Here is a 17,439-nt window from a genome sequence, read left to right on the forward strand (position 1 = left end):
AAACCATAACTTTTCTTTTAATTCAAGCATCAAGAATATATAATATAGAAAATTTGATGCTGCTGTTGTAATGTAATACGATTATGGATATTTTTACATTTGTAGCAGCGTCAAATTTTTTATGTTAAATATTTTTGTTTCTAGATCAAATGATTGGTTCAACTGTTATTGAGAACGGATAATCTCGGATACTCGCAAGTAGCTGGCTTGTACATATAATATATAAATACACAGAGTAATCTTGCGCTACAAGTATTCTTGGCATGAGACATTACTGTGTCTCTTAATATTTCAGCATTAATATAAAACATATGACAAAATTACTGTAACAACTTAATGTTATTTATAAATATTAATTTATTAGAATGAGGAATTATAAACTTCCTATAATTGCGAAGGTTTCATTGTTCATTTAACCGGAAAAATCGATATGTGTGGAAAGCAAAGTGATCTGCGAAAGCGATACTCCTCTCTCGTTTGCATGCTTGATTAATTCTGTCCTGTGGAAGGATGCGCCGTTATATTGGATTGCCTCAAAGGTCGTGGTATAAATTAACAAACGATCCTTGCCGCCTGCGTATATAACGTTGCGAAGAAAACAAAATGATGTGAATGTCGGCAAGTTGAAATTCCCCGAACGCGGGAAATGCAGTGCAAGTCACGGCAAAGAGTCAAGGAGATGTCAAAGTTGAAGTTGGGGACTGGAAAGGGCGATAAAATGCACTTAGCAACGAGCTCGGACTTACGAGTTGTTCTCTTTGAAATTCACTCGTCTGCACTTTTTACTTTTCAAGTTTTTTTTATTTTGCGAATTGTCTGAGATTATACATCTTTTATAATGAAACCGTCTGCCGATTAAGAAACTTCGACACGCTTCAATTATCGAACAGCGAAGAATGGATATATGAAAAGATCTAAGAATTTTCTGCAAAACACAAACAACTAATACATTGAACTTTCTCTCCGTCTTGAAGATCTGAAGTACCAATTGCACCAAAAACTTCAATGCACAAAGTCTTAAATGCTTGATAAAATGATAAATGTCTTACATATTTGAAAAATTGTACATGGAAAAAATAAGGCGAAATAGATTAATTTTAAATAGAATAATTTTAAGTACTTTTAGTCTATCAACGATTTCGAATATTTATATCTTTCTGGGGATCTCTTATAATCCCCTGTTTTGTAGAAAAATTCTAAAAAAATTTTTAAATTCCATATTATAATTTATAATTCAAGATTTATAATTTATTTTCCAATCTTGAAAAATAATTTGCTGAATGTATATTAATTGACAGTATGCGATGTGATAATGTACGTATATATTTTGACAGACAATTAGGATTCCTCGTTGACTTAATTAATCCTTAATTGTAACAAAGTTAACTCACCTGTTACGAATGTAACGGCTGATTCTTCTGGTCGTTATTTTGCCAAACGTTGTGGAACATTTGACCAACAATTCGTAACTTCCGTTTGATTTCCCTTTAAATTTCAAATGAATCAATTGTATGTAACGGCAATATTTAATACCTGTGTAAGATGATACAAATAAAGCTGTCATTATTACGTCCTAAATCTATCGTTAAAATTTTTACAACGTCATTAACTTAAAACAACTTGAAAAAGGACGCAGCTAGAGATTCTCTAAGAGTCATAGTTTTGTATGTAAGATAGTTAACAAAATCATATAAGAGAGAAGAACATACATTTATTATTTCATTCTCTTTCTCATTTTATCTTTTTTTTATATTTTCTCTCTTTTTTTTCTTCTTTCTCTCAGGAATTGTTAAAACATGATGGACCAATTAAAAATGGCTTTCTGCCAGACTCTTATCAGAAGATTTTTAGACGAAGCTCAGTGGGATTAATGTACAAAAGATCGAATTTATTTTATGATAGTGTTCACGGAACAATGTTGATGATTACATCGCTATAAACATGGTGCGTGCTTTTTATGTCTCGTTTCATAACTTTCAACGCGCTTTAAACGCCTCAGTGCTCCGTTACCTCGACGCGTTATAATAAGATAAGTTTATGACCTGCTACAACCGGCAGCTGTCCATGCATTACGTATTCATTTGAAGAGATCAATGATGCATCTCGATCAATATATCTTGCGATTCATTATCAATTAATTTCATAAAACGTTAGCTGCAAGCTATTATTTAATATTTCTTCAATGTTACTTCTGAAGTTTGTTAGATCTTGCTATTCAATTTTATTCGCGCAAATATAAAACAAATATAATTCTCCTATCAATTTTTATCGCGTTTCCAACTTTGTGATATTTGTTTTACTAACAAAAATAACGAAAGATAAACATTCGCGTATCGAGAACAGCTTTCCATGGAATCGAAGAAATTGCTTTCCATCAGAGCGAGATGCACGAATCAGAAATTGCTCGATCAGTATTTGCCCTCCTTTTCCGATAGGCATTCGCACATTTTACAGACAGCGCTACGATCCCCGCGTTCGGCTCAATTAACTCCTAGCAAATTGTCTGAAATTGAATTTTCGTTTCATCACTGTGTATGCTTATCGGCTACAATCAAAGTTAGGATTATTGGCGAAAGTGTTCCCAATTTATTCCATGATGAAACTTCATGATTTTGGATACGAATATCATCGATCTTTATTTAATTGTGAAACTGTGTTCTCGTTGATTAACTTATCTATCAAAAGGATGTTTTAGATTTACACTTACAGTTAATATTATTAATTTTATATTGTGCTACTAAACCGTTTACTTAGGTTAATAATTTTTTAAGCGCGTTAGAAACTTAGAATGAAAAGATTATAACAAAATTATTATAATATTGTATAAATTCTCGGGTAACTTTAAATAGTAATTAAATAGTAATTTTATGATAGGTATGATAAAATTTACAGTACATTAAAAAATATAACGAAGAGAATATATAATGTTCCCATAAAATACATTTATTTAAGATTTCAGTACATACACATAGACTTTTAATATTGAAATAAAACATTTTATTCCTTATTTAGAAAATTGTATATAAAAGTTCAACTACCGAATGGACGGAGGATGAAGAATGTGTGCTTATAAAAAATTATGCGTGCATGAGAGTAATTATAATAAATAGAACATGAAAATCATTATGGTCAATCGACTCGTTACTTCAAGGTAACGTGGCAGGAATCGATAACAGCGTCATATCTATAGAAGCGCCTTACTAATAATAAACTGGTGACGAAAACGTGTCATAAAGTTGCGTATCACTTGGATAGTTGTTGAAGTATCTATAATCTAATAGAATAGCTTATATTTGTTTTCCCGACGAATAATTGTATGCGTCTGCGGTATCATCGATGTCAAATTGCTCCGAGCACTAATCTTTGTGAATTTCATAGTCAGAGACAACAGCGATATCAGGGGCATAATTAGGATCATAGTTAGGGACATGGTCATTGTTAGGGACATGGTCATAGTTAGGGACCGAAATTGAAGGCTCGATACTATAAGCTGAATTAGAGTTTCTCTGGAAATCTGAATTGTCCTTAAAGTTATCCGAAGAATAGTTTGGAATATTCGTATAGCAATTCAAACAACGGGACGGATAATTACCTTGATCGAAATCACTTACTAATGGAATATATGATTCAGATTTGTCCTGTTCGACATAACGTGTTATGTCAATGATATCCGGTATCCATGAAGTGTCCCCTTTATTTTTTGTCCGTGCATCAGTACTTGAAAACGTTTGATAATAAAAAGGAATGGGATTGCTTTGTCTTGTCTGAATGTCGAAATACTGTTTGAAGATCTGCAACAGCTATGTATATAATGCATTTTATTAATTATTTGTAAAAATATTTTTTTCTCTCTTTCTAAGAATGTTATATAAGATATTTTATAGTATATCATGTATGAATATTACATATTTTACGTTATGAAAAGAGTATTTTTCAATATTAAAATTGCAGATAGTGAATTTTATTAATCAATTTAATTGTGAGATTGGAAAATATTTACGCAAAAGATCCCTATTATTTCAGTCGTAATAACTAATTAAATTTCTATAAATCGGACAAAAATAATTTCTAATGACATCAAATAAATTATATTAATATGAGAACCTTTACCGTATTATATTTTTGTTGGAGAATTGCGTACATCTCTGGTGTTGGAGGCTGAGTTACTGGTGAAACATAGTATTGATTCCACTGAGATTTCATGTTATCTAGGAATTTAGTAAGATAATCTGTTGTTCTCGGGGATGCAGCTTTGCTGTTATAATTATCATTTGAAGATTCCTTCGGAAATTGTTCGAATCTCATACGTGAAGGCTTATTATTAACAAGACGTGAATCTTCACAATCTTGTTCATTTTCCTGAGTATTCTCATCTAAATTTAAGTTCGGATTGTAATAAAATTGCATAACCCCTTGCATTGTATTTTCCCTTATATATTTTTCAGGGGACTGTATATTTTGTGGATATATGCCGATTAAACGTGGTGGACCTATTACAGGCTCAATCGCGATCTGACGGTTCTCCACATGCTTATCTGTAATTAAGTAGTTTACACTGAAAGTTCATATTAATATCGATTTATATTAATATAGATTTATATTAATATCGATATACATTAATTTACTTTTGTATTTCATTCGAATTCATATAATGCATATAAATTAGAGTTGCGCGACTTTTGCGAAAATAAGTAGTACATAGATAGCATATTAAATTATCCTATGGAGATATCGAACTTTATTTTTGTTCTTTAAAATATTTACCATTAGTATCAGTAGGCTCTTGTTCTGGAAGTAACGAGTCGGTGGCTTTAGGATGTTTATCATCGGTTAAGGGCGACTTCGAGGCCACATCATTGTCATGTGCAACGTTCGCAGATTCACTGGATTCCGTGTTTGTAGAATCGGAGTCAAGTGACCTTCTGTACCGGTGGTGATGGTACGGACTACCCCAGTGTCCTATCTGAGGAAATGTCGTTTTAAAGAAATCTTCAATAAATTATAGGATCAATTTGCATGTACAAGATCAGTATTTAATTATAATTTTTTACTCAAAGAAAAGCTTTTGTAATATAATGACGTATATATTTATTGCACAAGTCAAATTGATATTTGGTTTTATATTTTTTATTCTTCAAATTAAATGAAATTTAAGAGATCAATGAGATGATAATAAAATATTGCGAAGTTAAATGAATGAAACATATGTCAAGTTAACAATGTGATGAGCACTTACCGAAGGTTGTCGATAACCGACGAATACTGAAGGCCGCGAATATCCATGGCTTCCTATTCTTGCGTAATGTGGATGGTTCCTTGGTGAAAAATGATGGTACGGTGAATAATGTTGGAATGGATGATATGGATAGCCCACCAGATTTGATGAATCTTTGGATTCATAATAGGGATGCACTGTTCGAGCATTCTGAAGATACTGAAATTCTTGGTTCGGTAATTGTTTCGTGTGATATTGTTCAGTCTGAGAGTTTATTCGGTGCAAAGCAGGTTGCGAATATGGATTTTTGCCGGAATGTTCATAACCAGGTTGAACGATGACATCGGCAAATACAACACTTGCTAACGAGATTGTCACTGCTAAGAACTGAAATGATTAAGAAAATTTCATGCAAATTGTTTGTGAATAGATATTCAATACGAGAAATTTGTTCCCTAAAGTATTTATGGTATTTATTGTACAATTTGAAATCATTAAGTGAGATTATATTTATAGAGTATTATTCTATTATACATTATTTGTTTTTAATATAAAAATTGAATAAAAAACGAAGAATAAAATACAAAAAAGAAATAAATGTTTCATTAATCATTAATTAAGTATCAATTTCTACAAAATTTCTGCTTAATATTAATGATATATAATTTAATTATGAAAAGTTTTAACTTCAGAAATTAAAGGCTTATAAAAATGTTAAGTAAATGTAAAATATATATCAGAAAAATTTACTCACTAATTCTCGATACGGAAACATCGTGGTTTCTTGTTGCTCTTGCTGTTCGTCCGAGACTGATACGACTCTTCGGTCTGTCACCAACTATAAATACCCATAGAATCGCTGATGTTAGGAATTTCGTATATTCCGTAATTTGAGCAATTTGCACATTGTGGCTACTGAAAAATCGTTCGGGCCAAAAATACGAACGTCATCAAATGTTCTTTAAAAAACTATAGCATTACTCGTATTCGCATTCTGGAAACATCGTTATGTAAATTGGTACATTTGCTAATTGAAAAAAAGCGCGTGCTCGCGTTATGTCGAAAACGGCATGCGTTTGCTTAATAGTTAACTTGCGAAAGAACTGTAACGATCATCACGATTCGTGTGGATTATTTGATTCGACTTCCGTTTATTGTAAAACGCACGATTACGAAACCTAATAATGATATGCATGCATTGAATGCACGAAATAGTACTTCCTCGCGAGAGTTCGTTGCACTTCGGGGCCAGCGCACCCGTAGACGTGCCCTGATTATTGCGTAAGTGGATAGCTGGATGCCGAGACGTTGATCTAGACTTCTTTCTCGCTGCGGGCCACTCTGAATATAAATATCGCTAAGCAAGCTTTCGTCTGCGTTTTATCGTTATCTCGCGTTATAGCATGCGAACTTTGAAATCAAGACGTAAATTCCTGAAGCAATTTCATAATTTCCAGATATTACATAGTTATACCCACTAGTGATACGGTAATATCGTGTTAAATTATTTCTAATAATCCTCTGTAATTTTAATATTTCTCAGAATAAAAAATCGTTTTTACAATACTGTATTGCGTTTACACACGAAGTTTTTAAAGATGGGGAGTTAAAAAGCAAAATTTTCATCTTTATAATTGAATTTTAGATAATAGTATCTAATTTTCTCATATTAATATTAAGCTTTCTAAATGTGAAAATTATTTTATGTCAATATACATTCAACTTTTAAAAATCGTAAATGTTACTATTACGAATATTTCAATGTTCTCTACATCTTCACGAAGCTATTGTAACTCGAAAAATCTGAAATATTTCGCAGAAACTGGAATGTATTATATTTTTATAAAATAATTCAATCAACAGAACATGATTTTAAGAGCGTTCTATAAAAAATTCAATATCAGCATAAAAATTTCTCAATGATTTACCTCTAGATTCTAGATAAACATTTTTTTTACAAAATATATATTGGTCTCATGTACCTCATACGGTACATGAAGATTATGAAGCACGATATGCTATTTTATATTTTAATGAAATGGTCCAGGTTGCGTATTCGGTACGTGATGCCGGCGGCGCATCTGACGCTGCGCGAGGAGGATGTGGTGCGCCTGACCTTGGAGTTCCTCCATAGCCGCGACCTTCACATCTCGCAGCTCTCACTCGAACGCGAGACCGGCGTGATAAACGGCCAGTACAGCGACGATGTACTTTTTCTGCGCCAGCTGATCCTCGATGGACAATGGGACGACGTGCTCGAGTTCATCCAACCGCTGGAAGCGCTGTCGGACTTCGATATGAGGAAGTTCACGTACTCGATCCTGCGCCACAAATATGTCGAGCTATTGTGCATCAAATCCGAGGCGAACGTTATCGCCGCTGGGACGAACGGCAGCGTCGATAATGCCGTAGAAGAAGTCGTCAAGGTGTTGAGCGACCTCGAAAAGGTCGCGCCTTCCAAGGAGGAGTACAGCAGTCTGTGTCTGTTGCTTACTCTGCCGCGGTTAACAGATCATCTGCAGTATAAGGATTGGAATCCCAGTAATGCGAGGGTGCAATGTTTTCGCGAGGTTCATCCTTTGGTAGAGAAGTTCCTACCGGGTGATAGGAAGAGTGCCGACTCCGCATATCCAATTACCTCAGCGAAAAACGATCGGCTTATTCAGCTTATCATCAAAGGAATTTTGTACGAATCCTGCGTAAATTATTGTCAAGCGAAAGCTACTGGGTCGAAAGAAAGCGAACAGGTGATTTTCGTCTGTTCTTTTTGCTTTATTTTAATAAAGAATATTGAAAATTTTCCCAAACTACATCAAACTAAATAATTTTTGCTTTTTATGTAGAGACGTAGACTATATCATTACTTAATAAAATTAGATAGTTTATTTATAGTTTATTTATTATTTTTTACATTTATTCTTATTCTTATATTTTGCTTACTTCAAAAGTGATGCAATTAAAAAAAATTAAGTTTTTAAAAAAAGAGGCAGAACTATTTTGCAATTTGACAGAAAATTATTGACTAATCAAACAATATCGGCAAAAGTATACCTTACAAGAAACATGATCTAATGTCAATTTTGTCATTTTTATTTTATAACTCTTAGAAAATCACTCTTTTTGAGTTGAAAATTTTGATATCCTACAAAATTATTACAAATCTAGAATAATTTATTAAAACTGATATAAATAAAAAATTTTATGTATCCAACAGTTTATATTTACTTTTATTACTTAAAATGATTTAAAATAAAACAATTTCTTCTTCAATCTTTGATAACCAAAATTGTCTTAACACAAGTGTTCTCTGTATATAGGAGAGTTTTCTTTTTATTTACGAAAAACTTAATGTACGTCATACTTGTTAAAAATATTATGATCCCTTTGAAAACATTAAAAATGATACAAGTGCTGTATATATTTGGCGGTTTACTTTCGATGATTGATAGAATAATTTTTACCTGACTCATTCATAATAATAATTCGAAAATTACTTTTTAGTTGTATCACTTTTGAAGTAAGGATGTAATACGCATTTTATTTAGTTTCATTTTGTTTAAATGTTTTATTTCGTACGTCTTTATATTATAGGTAGAGATGAGTTTTTCGAGGCTACTGGATGGATCTGTGGGTTTTAGCGATTCGGATTTAAGTTTACTTTCATGGCTTCAAAGTATACCTCCTGAGACGTTTGCCGTACCCTTTGCACAAAGAACCCTGAACGTCGATGTGGAGCGCCTGGAGAGGCCTTCCTTGGAGACTTCGTGGACGGAGCATATGTTGATAACGCCGATCAAACCGAAGACTTTTCCGCACAGCGCCATGCCGTTTACTAGGCCGAGATCCGCCGCAGATATGATGTCTCGTAGCTTAGTGCCGGCTTTGGAAGCTGGTCTCGGGCCCAGGAGTCCTAAGAACACATCTATACCATCAGCGGCGCTTATGGCGCTATCCGTCGGCGACGTAAACCCGATGTCCAGGTCATCGTTCGCTAGCTTCCATTTAACCGGATTCAAAAACAACAAATTAATGAATACTAGCGTCGATAGGCTTTTCGAGAATGAGGGTGATGTCTTCCTTAGCTCGAATTACGCCGAATTTCAACAATTACCCTCGATACAAGAGACCGCGATGAATGCTCAACCTAAGGCTCCGCCGAGGACTCGAGGACACTCCAAAAGCCCTGATGGTAAGATTATAAAATATATTTTATATTTATAAGTTTTTATAAGTTATTTTGCTTTGTGCACAATAGAATATCATAAATATTAAAAGATTTTAATGAAAAAAATGATAGATTTTTTATCCTAACCATGTAATATATTTTTAATAACATATATTTGATTATTTCAATTAATTAATTTAATTAATTAATTTAATTAATTTGATTAATTTTATTATTTCCACGACTGATGAATTTATTAAATGTATTGTTTTGTATATGTGTATATGTGTAGTTTCATATGTAAAAAGCTAAATTATCTCAAAACTCTAATTTTTGTAATGTAGGCGTGGAAATGGATCCTTCAGCGACATCCACGCCGGAGCGCAGAGTGGCTGGAAGAGAATCGCCGGCGCCTTCGACTGCCAGGAGTTCCAGAAGAGATTCCTTAGCGGAAAAGCCCACGGGAGTCGCAGCTAAAATTACAGACCCATCCGTGATACCGATTAGAGCGATGGTGGCTCCTAGCGACAACCTCGAACAAAGTTACAATGGTGGCCTATTTAAAGAATACCAGAAACAGAAGCAAAGGTTGCAGGAGACTATCCAACAAAAGGAAAGGGAGAGGGATGAATTAGTCAGACAGTTAGCTGCACCGTTACCTATGCAAGTAGCAGATAATAGACTTCAGGGAGAAGGGTGAGTGATATTTTAGTGTTACATTTTATTCAAAAAATAATTCCAACGAAGAATCATAAAGATGTGATATTTATGATTCTCAAATTGCCAGAAAGCTAATATATTTTCGCTTAATGAAGCATAAGGACATGCGATTTAAAATATCATGCGATATTTTTTAATGGCACTACCGCATATTTAATATATGTACTGTCAGTATTGCCTACATCGGTTCTGTTGCATCGAATGCACCTAATGAAAAGTTGGAGCTCGTTGCATTCTCCAACAGATGGCGATAGCGAAATGCCTTTGTTACGTTTATTATGGTAAAACGCGTACTGAGAATAGCAGCTTAGATTTAGACTCCGATGAAGTGATGATTAAAATAGATTGTTACCCTCTCGCGAGAATCGGCAGAAAAAACTTATTTTGACTATTTCGGTTACTTCTATCTAATTTTTCGAGCTAAAAGAAGTCTTAGAGAAATTCTCAAAAGATGAGTCTGTATAAAATTCGTAGAATGAATTATTCCAGAAATCTATTAAATCATTCATTAATCGTAATATTTAAAATAAATTTGGCAAATTAAAAATTGATTAAATATTTAAAATAATTCACATGAAAAATATTATTCTAAGAATTCTTCGAAAATTTTAATTTAAATTTTTTTCCAATTAAAAGACTTGAACACATTGAAAAATAAATTGTTCAAAATTCACACTTCCTATATAGAGTTTTTTAATGAATACCAGTTCGATTTCAGGAAATAATTTTAATGCCTGTTTATATATCATTTCGCAATTGATTGAAACAACCTTCGAGAAAGCGAACGTTGCTCGCACAGAGACCAGTAATCGAAATCGGAATTCAATCACGGTTCATTGGCATCGACTGCTGACATCGTGCTCAAACCGGATACCGGATGCATTTGTACAGCAAAACGGTGACCGTACAATTCCATTCGTCTCGGTCCTGCCCTATCGATGATTCACGCGCATACCTCCATATTTATGGCCACATTATTTCATTCATATACGTGACTGCATTCTACAAAGTGTATATCAATACGTAAATTTTGCACACTTATCTCGAATTTACAAACGTGTATCGCATTACTCATGCTTAAAATCAATGATGTCATGAAAATTTAGAAATAGAATGTAGTAACATAAATTGGAATACAGATTATTAATTAAATTCATTATTTATATTTACATATCAATGATTACATTAGTCTAATCAATATTTTTTATAATCCAGATCAAAAAATTGACATCACATTCATAATTTGTAATAATAATAAAATTATTATCACAGTTTTATCTTTCATTTACGAAATTTTAGCTTAGAGAAGCTAGCTTAAAATATATCTATGAGCATATTATCTATGGGATATTTTCTAAGTAATAATTATTTCATCGTATGCCGTTGTAATAGTATTTTCACTCGCACTTACGTTTTCATGAACATACTAACGAGACTGGCTAGAGCAATAATGTTGACGTTTTCGTGGAATGAATCGAGGAATTAACTCAGAGTCCAAAGGAGTTTCAAGTGTCTGGCAGTTCGTTAACGGCGAAATATGGCGTATGATATAGATGGTGGCGTTTCGCGGTCGAGATGGAGGCCAAATGAGAGCCCTTGATCCTTCGGCGAGTTCAACAAACGTGGTTATTCTTGATGATTCGCTAGATTTATCGGACGGCGCGTTCTGTTTTTGTTAACGACATATAAAGCTCCTTTTGAAATACCTTTGAAGCATTCTGTCATCTTTCAAAACAATGACATAGCTCGAAAGAAATTTTTACTTTTATGCAAACATTCTTGAATTTATTTTATGACTTTTAAAAAGCGGAAAATTAAAGAGATTCTTGTTTAATTTGTCAATAAAATTAAGAAAAAAAATCTATAAAATTATTTTTTAAATGAATGTTTGAAATTAAAATACTTTTTAAACATAAAATTCGAAAAATATAGTTTTTAGAAGCAAATTAGCGTGTGAAAAAAAGAAGTTTTCAGACATTTGAATAGAATTACAGGAAAAAGTACGTTTAATATGCAATATTTTTAGAAAATATCTTTGAAAAGATATAAAGAGTCTCAGAAATATATCGTAAAATTTTTAAAGTTACACATAAAATTGAGACTCATCATAAGATGCTGTTACTTGTCGGTCTTTCTGACAATTTCATTTCCATTATCTATTTATGTTGCACTGTCAAGAATGTCGCGTGGCACAAATATTTTACCATCGATCACGTAAATGTAATGCGTCGAATTTCCTTAACTAGGCGAAAAATTGTTTCGACTTGATGGTACATTCTGCCGATGTCAAAGATGAGTCTTCAGATTCTCTTGACATCGCGATCTCCGCTGTTCATTCGTTGTAACGCAGCCACCTACTTGTGCGTATACGGCAAGATGCATCGCGTAATTAGAACGCGCGAGCAGTCGTCATTGGTAACAAACGAGGCTTTGTTGGAACATCATCGGAATACGAAGTAATCGCGAGGCAGTCTCTCTTTTTCTCTCTTTCGCTTGAATTAAAAGCGCCTCGTTAGCATTGAACACTCCAGGTGTTGTGGGCAAAGATGAATAGAAAACAAAATCCGCTTTGAATAACCGTTCTACATCGACGAGTTTATTTGTTGTGTAAATTTTCATGCGGTCAAAAGACCAATTAATTACATAATTAAGTTACCAAGCGCGATTATATAATTGTGTAATTAATTTCTTTTATAATTGCCTGCGACAAGTTTACTTATGTAATAAGTAAACTTACGGAAGTATAGAAAAACTTTATTACGAGTTTACGATAAAATATTTTATCAAATACAACACACATATATTTAATATCTCTAATTAAAAATGTATTAAACAAAATCAAAGATGTGAAAAGAAAATTTTAATAAACAGAATAAAATAATTATTTTTTGATGATGAAATGATTAATGATTATATTAATGATTATCTCAACGTACATCAACAATATGTTTATCAAATCTTTTTTTCAAAACAAATATATAAACAATACATGATATTTGCAAATATATTCGTGCATAGTGTTGCAATAATATTACTACGAATTTCATATCGCGTAAGCGTACGTAGCCATACGTTTCGAAACGGAATGAGTCATGAAAGTTTGTTGATTACGGACAAATGTAGGATTGTAGCAGGAAAGAACGCGAAAAAATGAGAATTTAGTGCATCGATTGCTTCGGGATTTTGTGTCGGCAATGTGAAGCTTAATGCACGGACATGATTTAAGAAAGCAGAACGAAGAATTCCTTTTGCTGACGAGCGAGCTGAACGCTGAACGCCATTTAAAAATTCATAGGAACTCATATTCGTTGCTGGTGTAAGGCAGAAAGTGTGGCGATATGTTGTGAAATTGAGTATAACTCGTGTATATCATTTTAACTGCGAGAAATAACTGTGAGACGCTTGTAACTTCTGTTTCTCGAAGCGGGACATCTGCCATATGTTCCTCGTGCAATTCTGTCGAAAGCGATTATTTGCGCGCTCGATGTTCTTTCGCTCGAAAATTATTATCCAGTTGAAAGTAATAGCTCAAAAAAATTTTACTAGCCCTAATCTAACGTCTTCTCTATTACATTTATCAGCTCTCCCCCTCCCCCCCTCTAATTTTACCTTCTCTTTTGCATTTACCAGCCTTAATTTTACATCTCTCTTACATTTATATTCTTTCGAATTTTTGGTACATAAAATATATCTTAATAAAAGCCATCTGGATACCTAAAATATTTTACTAATGCCTGTTTCCACCAATTTATTCTTCATCTTTTTCTAATTCTTTTTTCAGAAAAAGATGAAGAACAAGAACCGAAATTAAAATTAAATTACATTGGCAGAAGTGGATATAAGAGTTCATTAGAATCGTCACACGCATTAAGATACACATTGTTCAAGGAAACAAATGGCAATCAAGATGCATATAAATTAAAACTATGAAACTTCTCGCGTAATTTCATTATCTAACGCTTCGTACACATACATTTCTATTTGACTAATCGTTCTCGATGTTCACCTCTTAACTTTCTATTTATCAAAATGCATGAAAGAGAGCGAGATGCGCTTCTCGTCACGCTATTTACTCCGTTAAAGGAGCAGACAACAATGTTTTTCTCACCTTATCCCATTTATCTCTACATTTACATTTAAGCTCCCTAAGAGCCCGCAAAACTTTCTACACCTCTCGATGTAAATTGTATTCGCGATGTATCGCGGTTGCGCGCACAGCGACAGCTGATCGCCGCGGATGCACCGCGTTGCGCCGTGCATGCAGGCGACCGGAGGGAATCAAAGCAGCCTCTGATAGGTTCGCGATACGCTTTGTTATTACGAGCGGACTCGCCTGCTCCGACAGGCCTGAGCTCAGTCGTGCCTAATGCCGCTGCCAGGCGAATCATAGTCACCACCACCGTTGCCGCCGCCGCTCTTGCTCCCTCGAGATATTCCACGTCGCGTTGGGCCTCCTGGCCGGCAGTATCGGTTCGGTACCGCCCGCAGCTGCAACTGCTGCAGCAAACGACATACCGCTTGTTCGTCACTGCTCTCGCACGCAAGTCTCAACAGCAAAACGAATTCCGCGGCTTCCTCAGCGGTCAAACTTCCTCAGTCGGACTCTCGCTCTTTTTTTTTTTTTTGCGTTTTGGAGCCGTGTCGATCGTCGAGTGCATTCCGTTGCGGCCGTGAGGGACCGTCGACCCTCGAGTTTCGTTCGTCGAAAAACCTTTGTCGTGCGAGAAATTGTCCACGCAAAGGAAACTCCGTGTATGTACGTGGCGATGAAGGCGTGAAGACGCATCACGACTCGACGGCGAGAAACGTGCAGGAAGCATGATTTATCATAAACCGACGACGCCGCGATTCCGCATCGCCGAACGGATCTGCGTGCAGCCTCCTAACAATCGGCCGACTTATAATAAACAGAACAGTCACAGCAGCACGTGCAGTCTCCGGAGCGTCAGTTCCACGCCGCCGTGCATAAGTCGGTAAATATTACTCGTTCGGTCGCTCGGTGACATTTACCGTAGTATAGTCTACTGACATTTTCGATCAAAATGTCAAATAGATTTTAATTTTTAATAATTTTAAAAAATTTTTTTCTTTTAAAAGTTTCATTAAACGTTTAAAAGGAAAAAATTTTAATAAAGTTTACGATTCAGATTCGATAAATATTTAATAGTTATTTTAAAAATCATCCATTGTTCTTGATCTAATCCAATTTCTTAACAATCTATTTTCAAATAAATCTACAGCTGCTGTTTTTAAAAAAGATTTGAAATTAATCAACCGATATTATTTAATAATAATATGTACACTGTAACGCTTATTTTAGATTGACATATGATAAATATTATCTACCATGTCACATAATTTGCGCATATATTTTTCTAAAACTTTTAGAGTGAAATTTTACTTTTAAAGATTGAAAATTGAGCCACTCTTTTTCACTCTACAGAGATTCCGCTCCAAAGAATTTAGAGAGTATGCATATATTTATCGATTGATGATTCCTAAATATTAATGCATTACCATGATTTCCATGAATACGGCTCAATCATATTTATTGTGTTGTATAACATATAAGCCGCAACTTGCTCAGCAAAGATGCAACTTGCTGAGCTTGTGAAGCTATGCCGGGAGCTCATGTCGCATCGGAAAACGTTACCTCGATTGAGAACGCAGCACGCGCCGTGATGCAGCGCGATTTTGTATAACGGTAACGAAAACTGAGCCACGCACGATGATCGACTGAAGAGATTGTTTCAGTGATTTAGAGAATGTCGGATTGTAAATCATCTGTATGTACTAAACCGTTACGTTGAAAAAAGTGACAGCTCCTTTGCGACCAAACGCCATTATGGAATTGGTTCACCTCTAAGTGAACAATTATGTCGATTCTCGCGGGAAACTTCGAGAAAATAGAGAAATTTTACATACATTAAGTCTCACGAGAGATAATGCAACTTATGAATTATTACATGTCGTTCATGCATGTCGCATCATTTGAAATGATACTTAATCCGTTGTTCATGCCTCTCTGGATGGCAGGCAAGTCTAAGTTCACAGAGGTCAACATGGACCAACGTCTCGTTTTTCTGTGTTAAAACTCGGAGGGTGACAACGAATCCCTAATAAATCACGTCTCGCTTGAGTAATAGCTCGGGTTGAGAAAGGTTTCGTGACTTCTTAGACTTCTTCATTTCTGTTTCTCTATGAAAATCCCGGTCACGACTAATTCCCAAGCCTATTCTTTAGAAAAAGAATAGATATTAAATAGGATATAGTAAATTATTTGTATCTAATGATTCGATAGAGAAATTCTTTATGCCTGAGAAGCAAAAACAAATAAATTATCTGTAACATATAAATAATTTTTTAATAAAAATATCTCTTGTAATATATATTTTATCTTTTTTAATCAAAACTTTTAAAAAAATTTTAGATTATTTTATCTTAAAAATTTCATGGATCCACATTTATTTAATTTATCTTGAAAATTATAATTAAACTTTTTCTAGGCTTCTGCTTAAAAAGAAAAAGATTAATCTTAGATCCTGTGCTGCTTAGATTTAGACGTGTTTTACGTATAGCTATTATATATACGTAGCTATTACGTGTAAATGGATGGCTGGATTTATGCCGACTTAATAGTGAGATCGCTGGAATATGTCAGCGGAAACGAGAGATTAATAAGTAACAGATGATCGCGTATAAATACCTCCAACCACAAAGTCCTATCTTAAGAAAATTTTTTTTTAATTGCGTGTGATAAAACTTGATTGCCGTCGAGAATTATCGTTCGTGTTTGTTCTGGCATTTGTAGGATAAAGCAACCTTTGGGAAGTAAAGGACCTTCGCCCGTTCACACGAGTGCACCTGTTCGATCTGGAATCCAGTTACCGAAGCCTACGATCAATGGGTCGGATCCAGTCGCGTAAGTTTTCAGTCACATCGTATAAAAAACTTCGCTGCAACAAATACGCGAAAATTTATAGCTCTTTCAGAGGCATTGCGTCATTTTTGATATCGATACATTTAGCATCGAAATAATTTTGTTTCCTGCTTTCTAAAACAAATTTTCTCTCGTTTTGTTAGAAGTATTCTATAAATGATAAAATTAATTTTCGTTTTCTTTTATTATTATGTATCATTTATATATTTTTTAAATATTTTTGCGTATATTTTTATCTTTTCCACAAAATTTATGATTTTATTTATTTTCAAAACATAGTGCAATGTTTAAGTTGGTCATATATATGATTCTTTGCAGGAGGCAAAACTCGGTATCAAGCGGCATTTACGATTCAAGAGTGCCGGAAGGACATTATGATGTCATCAAACCGAAAGTAAG

General features: G+C 34.2%; 2 protein-coding genes across 6 annotated transcripts in view; one reads left to right on the top strand and one right to left on the bottom strand.

Annotated features, from left to right (window-relative positions):
- Positions 1 to 17,439, top strand: part of LOC105149209 (WD repeat-containing protein 47) — a 69,585-nt gene that overhangs the window by 13,715 nt on the left and 38,431 nt on the right. For all 5 annotated transcript variants that reach the window (XM_087406134.1, XM_087406135.1, XM_087406136.1 and 2 more), the window contains exons 2-6: positions 7,263 to 7,962; positions 8,807 to 9,404; positions 9,725 to 10,076; positions 16,912 to 17,022; positions 17,359 to 17,434. In XM_087406134.1, the coding sequence (XP_087262260.1) occupies positions 7,282 to 7,962; positions 8,807 to 9,404; positions 9,725 to 10,076; positions 16,912 to 17,022; positions 17,359 to 17,434 (1,818 nt within the window). In that variant the 5' untranslated portion in view covers positions 7,263 to 7,281. The remainder of the gene's footprint in view (positions 1 to 7,262; positions 7,963 to 8,806; positions 9,405 to 9,724; positions 10,077 to 16,911; positions 17,023 to 17,358; positions 17,435 to 17,439) is intronic.
- On the bottom strand, positions 2,923 to 6,073 carry LOC105149208 (uncharacterized). Its single transcript, XM_011061475.2, has 5 exons — positions 5,970 to 6,073; positions 5,237 to 5,602; positions 4,765 to 4,963; positions 4,111 to 4,535; positions 2,923 to 3,800 (listed from the first exon to the last, which is right to left on the bottom strand). Exons 1-5 carry the CDS (start codon positions 5,988 to 5,990, stop codon positions 3,357 to 3,359), a joined length of 1,455 nt encoding a protein of 484 aa, XP_011059777.1. The 5' UTR covers positions 5,991 to 6,073; the 3' UTR covers positions 2,923 to 3,356.

The sequence above is a fragment of the Acromyrmex echinatior genome, chromosome 5, assembly GCF_024713525.1.
Source record: "Acromyrmex echinatior isolate Ae372 chromosome 5, ASM2471352v2, whole genome shotgun sequence".
Taxonomy (NCBI): Eukaryota; Metazoa; Arthropoda; class Insecta; order Hymenoptera; family Formicidae; genus Acromyrmex; species Acromyrmex echinatior.

Bases quoted from the DNA above. Each gene is read 5' to 3' on its own strand.
- LOC105149208 (XM_011061475.2), bottom strand. From the start codon at position 5,990: ATGTTTCCGTATCGAGAATTA. The intron at 4,964-5,236 runs GTAAGTGCTCAT...ACATTTCCTCAG, and splicing joins TCGGTTATCGACAACCTTCG to ATAGGACACTGGGGTAGTCC. The intron at 4,536-4,764 runs GTAAATATTTTA...ACTTAATTACAG, and splicing joins AGAGCCTACTGATACTAATG to ATAAGCATGTGGAGAACCGT.